Source organism: Chlamydomonas reinhardtii, chromosome 13 (genome assembly GCF_000002595.2).
Source record: "Chlamydomonas reinhardtii strain CC-503 cw92 mt+ chromosome 13, whole genome shotgun sequence".
NCBI classification, from domain to species: Eukaryota; Viridiplantae; Chlorophyta; class Chlorophyceae; order Chlamydomonadales; family Chlamydomonadaceae; genus Chlamydomonas; species Chlamydomonas reinhardtii.
This window is the reverse complement of record NC_057016.1, coordinates 3,509,941-3,515,339: the sequence shown is the minus strand read 5'-3', so window position 1 is coordinate 3,515,339 and position 5,399 is coordinate 3,509,941. Positions and strand designations below refer to the sequence as shown.

Below are 5,399 nucleotides of genomic sequence, written 5' to 3'. Positions count from 1 at the left end.
TCATCTCTGCCACTTAGCGCTCGTGTGTCATTGCTTTATTTTGCACGCGTGCTGATGTGGCCTCTGTCGATCACAACAGAAGCGCCTCTGGACCCTGCCGCGACGCCCAGTGGCACACTCGTCCCATTCTCCAGTGCCGCTGTTGGACGGCAACTTCGGTGACACTGAACAAGCGCGAGGTGTGTCAGGGGTCAGGCGGCTGGCCGTTGGCGCCGCATAAGCCGCCAATGCCGTCGTAAAGCTGGCCAGATTTCAATTCTGCTCCACAGACAGTGCCGTTCAACCGTGCATTCAACCCCGCATGGGAAGTGCTGCCTCGGACTTCGGAGTCAAAGCCCCAACTCCCCACACGATTCCAGGAAACCGTGTCCTCTCTCAATGCCTTTACGCGACAGCGCCGGGCTCGCTGTCTGGCATCACGCATCGGCGCCGCACAAGGCCCCATGGGGGTAGGCCGCCGCCGCTGGCGCGCAGGGCCACACCACGTCTCATCCAGGGGTCCAAAAATGCCCGTGATGGAACATGGCAAGGGGCAGGAAAGCGTAGTCCCGATGTGTGTGGCTCCCACCCGTGCCCACATAAATGCGTAGCAAGAAGGGACAAGGCATTGGTGCGTCGTTCGCGCGCTGTTACTGTACCGACGGTAGCTGGCAGGTTGTGTCGATGTTTTGCTGACGCGCATTCCTCACGCTCCGGGCGCCCGGCCAAGGCGATAGCACCACACAGACTCAATGCGACGCCACACCGCGCGGATAGCATAGCCGATGCGCACCTGCAGGCAGTCGACCGGCGTCCACGGATGAGCTGTGTAGACGAGCACTAGCGTAATGCAACGGCGTGCAGCAAAACAATGGCCGGGCGACAGTGTGACAAACAGGGGCAAGAACAAGGCGAAGCAAAGCAGAAGAGGGGCCCGAATGTGTACGACAATTGTGGCGGGCAGGCCGAATGCGGTGCAACACGCCAACAACACAACCGGAGGTGAGGAAGCGTTGCTGATGGTGAGGATAGGTGCTGCGACGTTCGGTAGGGGAGCTGTGGCCGCGCACTAGTGGGGAGGAAGTTTCCGAGGCGTTGTTTCCGAGGCATTGTTTGTGGCTGATGTTTGTGGCCGATAAAGAAAGAAGTAGAGTTTCGGCTGTGAGCGGCTGGCGAGGAGAGGCGGGGGCTGTTGCGTTTGGAAGGCGGGCGGAAGGCCGCACACGCCGGGAGTCGGGCAGGCTGTAGATTCCGCTGAAGCTGCGTTTGAGAAGGGAGCCGAAGGGACAGCTGGGGTGGGACAGTTGGTGTGGGACAGCTGGAAGGGACAACTGGAAGGGACTACTGGAAGGGACAGCTGGGAGGGACAGCTGGGAGGGGACAGCGGATGTGGGACTGCTGCGGTGGGACAGCTGGGGAGAGGCACGGGACAGCTGGGGAGAGGCACGGGACAGCTGGCATGGGACGCTGGGTGGCTGCAGAGGCTGGCAGCGCTGGGGCTGGTACGTTGGTGGGTACTTGGGTACGCGGCTGGATGGTACTTGGGTACGCGGCTGGATGGTACTTGGGTACGCGGCTGGCAGGGGTCCAAAAATGCCAGTTTCTAGCGGAAGCGGGGGGGTCTGCCCCTCTCACCTCCCCAGGAATGGGTAGTCGGCGAGATTCGGGAACCGTATGCAGCCCCACGCACGAGGCGAGAATAATGCACCCCCGGAACTGCCAAATCTGTTCTCTCACAACAACTGAGCTGCAGACCAGCTCGCCACAACAACCGGTCAGGCATTGGTTATCACACTTCTTCGCGCCAACTGCAAAGCACCCTGCACATCGGGTGTCAAGCTGCGTTACAACTCCATTCCCCAAAAACCCCCAACCGACATGCCCACATACTCCCGCAGCTTGCTTGGCCACTCCCTCATCCAGAGCCAGCGGCACTTCAAGCCGCTCCAGCACCTCCTCACATACTCCCAACCCACGTGGCCTGGTCCGCAGCAGCCAGCAGGCGCTGCGGCTGCAGCTGCTGCTGCTGCTGCCAAGCATGGCTACTGCCAAGTAAGGCTTCTGCCAAGTAAGCAAGGCTGCTGCTGCTGCTGCTGCTTCTGCTACTGCAAAGCATGGCTGCTACTGCCAAGCTTCACTGGCGGCCGTCCAGGCGGCTCACACGCTCGCGCATCGCGTGCCGCCATCCCGCCGCCGACACCAGGGAGACTGTGTGAACGTGAGGCAGCACATCCCCCAGCTTTGCCAGCGCGATCCGGCCCTCCAGCTGCAGCTGCGGCGGCTGCCCCCCGAGGGCGCCTGCAGCGGCGGCGACGTCATAGACGTACGCCAGGACGCGGCCGGCGCGCCGCAGCTGCCTCCGCGCAGTGGACAGGCCTGTGGACGAGCGAGGGGCGTAAGGCGGGCTTGCTAGTAAGGTTGAAACAAGGTGGGGTGGGGCATGCGCAGGCGCAGGTTACGACCAGCCCTACCACGCCCGGTACTGACCTACATGCTAACAACACTGCAATCAGCACGTTCGCGCGAGTGCTTTCTTGACCGCCCGCAGACAACTAGTCAAGAGGGGGTTACTGTCTGGGGGCGGTCTGGGGGGTGTTGTCTGGGGGTGGTCCGCATGCAAAGCAAGGGTGGCGTGGGGTGGGTAGTACCGGCGCGATGGCGAGCCTGGAGGCAACGTTGGCGAGCACGAGCGCGACCGTGGGCAGCCCCATCCCAGCAGCGGCCACTTGGCGCATGAGGACGTGCGCGCCGCCGCCGGTGCACAGGCGGCGCCGCCGGTGCCGGACAGCCCGCGTCAGGTGGGTGGCTTGGTGGGGGCTTCATGGGCGGGGTGTTATCGACCTATCTACCGGTACCTATGATCTGCCTGCTGTGTACATTGCTTGCAGCAGGAGGACCCAGGGGCGGGGCTGACGCTGGTCGATCTGATGACGGCCCTCAACGACATGAAGACGGAGCTTTTGCAGGAGCTGCAGTATGTGAGGCAGGATGTGAAGCAGGAACTGGCGGGGGTGAAGGAGGACCTGGCGGGGGTCATCAATGTCACGGCCGCAGTTGTAGAGCACATTGCGGCCGACGGCCTCGAGAAGGAGATGCACAGCAGCGTTGAGCGGAATGTCAAGCTGGACAGCATTAGGGGCGTGGTGCGCCACATGCTGGGGCCCCTGGGTGTAAGCGCTGCTGACCAGGAGGTGGTGGTGGAGGCGCTCGTGCACCTACTACAGGTGCGCTACACGTGTGTGTGGGAGAGGGGAAGGGTGTGTGTGCTTCGGGGATCACCAAGCCCACTAGATTCGTACCCGAAGCGCACACACCCTTCCAGTTCCCACACACATGTGTAGCGCACCTGCAATCGCTGCACGAGCGCCTCCAGCACCTGCTGCTCCTGGTCAGCGCTAGCGCCCAGGGGCCCCAGCATGTGGCGCACCACGTCCCTGAGGCTTTCCAGCTTGAAGTTCCGCTTTACGCCTCTGCCCACCTCCTTCTCAAGGCCGTCGGCCGTAATAGCCGTAATGTGCCCCACCACTGCGGCCGTGACGTCGACGACCCACGCCAGGCCCTCCTTCACCCGCGACAGGTCCTGCCTCACATCCTGCCTGAAACCCTGCAGCTCCTCCAAAAGCTACGTCTTCATGCCCTTGACGGCCGTCATGAGGTTGACCAGCGTCAGCCCCGCCCCTGGGTCCTCCTGCTGCAAGCAGTGTGCGCAGCAGCAGGCAGGTCATAAGTTGGTCGAAAACGCCCCGCCCCCCGCCCATGAAGCCCCCACCAACCAAGCCACCCACCTGACGCGGGCTGTCCGGCACCGGCGGCGCCGCCTGTGCACCGGCGGCGGCGCGCATGTCCTTATGCGCCACGTTGCCGCTGCCGCTGCTGGGATGGGGCTGCCCACGGTCGCGCTCGTGCTCGCCAACCTTGCCCCCAGGCTCGCCATCGCGGCGGTACTGCGACCCATCACCAACAGTGCCGCCGCCACCACCGCCACCATGCCGGAGCTCCGCACCAGCCCGCCGGCAGGTGCGGCGCAGACCTGCCTGAGTCAGAACGAAGAGCAAGTAGTACTCAAGACATGCTATTGTTGCGGTTCACTTCAAGCGCTGTTGCACCGCCTCCCGCTCCGTCCCGTCCTCAGCCCTGCTCACTCACCTCCAGGCCCACCCGCGTCACACGTCACCGCGCCGTCGACAGCCAGCTGCGGCGGCAAGTAGCGGGGAGGAACGGGATGAGAGAAGAAGCGTCAACTCTGTTCACAAGCTGCCCCGGAACATCCAGCCAAGCACGGTGAGCGAAGCAGCGTAACGCGTAATGGCGGGAAGCGTGAAGCAGCACGCCGGGCCTCCGTAAGCATTTGCACCTCCGCCGCCAACGCGAGCGGCCGTCACGCGATGAGCGCCGTGCGCGGCGAGGGGCCGGCCTTCAGCAGCTGCTGTGTGGCGCGGCGCGTTGGCGAGTTGGGGCCCCTTTCGCGGCCCGCGGGGCGCGGGCCCCGCGGTCTTCGCCGGCATCTTCTTAAGCTCGGCCGAAGACCCCAACCACTCACCACAACTTCGCCGGCTGCCGGTGAATGCCGTGGGCTGCACGGGCAGGAGCGCCATAGCCCGCGCCGTGGGGAGTTTGCGCCCCTACGAGCGATGAAACCGGCCTCGTTGTTTTAGGACCATATTGCCTGGACCAAGAACGCCACCAGAACGCCCCAAAAGACCCCCGAGAAGGCCCCGAGAGAACGCCGCGGACAACACTGGCCTCCTCCGAGCGATGATGCCCGTAGGCCCACAAATGCTTGCGTAGCTTTCCAGTCTCCACCGCGCTTGCGTCCTGTCCCTGCGCCCGGTTCGCCCACGCTAGGCTTGCAACGGTGAGGGCTTCCAACCACCGGGATGACAGACCTCGCAGATACTGAGTGAGACCTATTGCGTCAATTTGCTTTCAGGTTTCCTCAGCAGCAAGCTAACGCCTACGAGAGCGAGAAGTACTGGAATTTTCTGGGATGAATGTATGAGTGGCGATTTTGTTTGCAGCGCAACTGCATGATCGGAGCATCCGGGGGGCACGGCTGGGGGCACGGCATGCGCAAGCCCCGTGCAAACCGAATTCCGCCAGCGCCACTCCCCGCGACGCGAGCATCTGTGCTTAGTCTCCTTACCACCACTCCTTGCCCCAGCCGGGTGGCAGTATCAGCCCTGTCCGAATCGCCAAGGAACACACGCGCCCAAGGCCCATACTTTTCCAAACCACCTGAAAGCATGCCATCAGCTACACCTGGCACTTCGTTCACATCCCCTGGAGCCTACCCACGGCATCACCGCTTCCCCCACTTCGTCGTCATTGTTAAATGGCTGGCACAGCCGGCGTGCCCATGCCCAACCCGCCGCTCAGCTCCAACGACGCGAACCAATCCTGCGCCGCCGCCTCGCGCTGCC

General features: G+C 63.5%; 1 protein-coding gene across 3 annotated transcripts in view; it reads right to left on the bottom strand.

Moving 5' to 3' along the window:
* Positions 1-4,988: 4,988 nt before the first annotated feature.
* CHLRE_13g587850v5 (uncharacterized protein) overlaps positions 4,989-5,399 on the bottom strand; it is a 5,332-nt gene continuing 4,921 nt past the window's right edge. For all 3 annotated transcript variants that reach the window (XM_043069700.1, XM_043069701.1, XM_043069702.1), the window contains exon 10: positions 4,989-5,399. This exon is cut by the window's right edge and continues 479 nt beyond it. In XM_043069700.1, coding sequence (XP_042917676.1) covers positions 5,308-5,399 — 92 coding nt within the window. In that variant the 3' untranslated portion in view covers positions 4,989-5,307.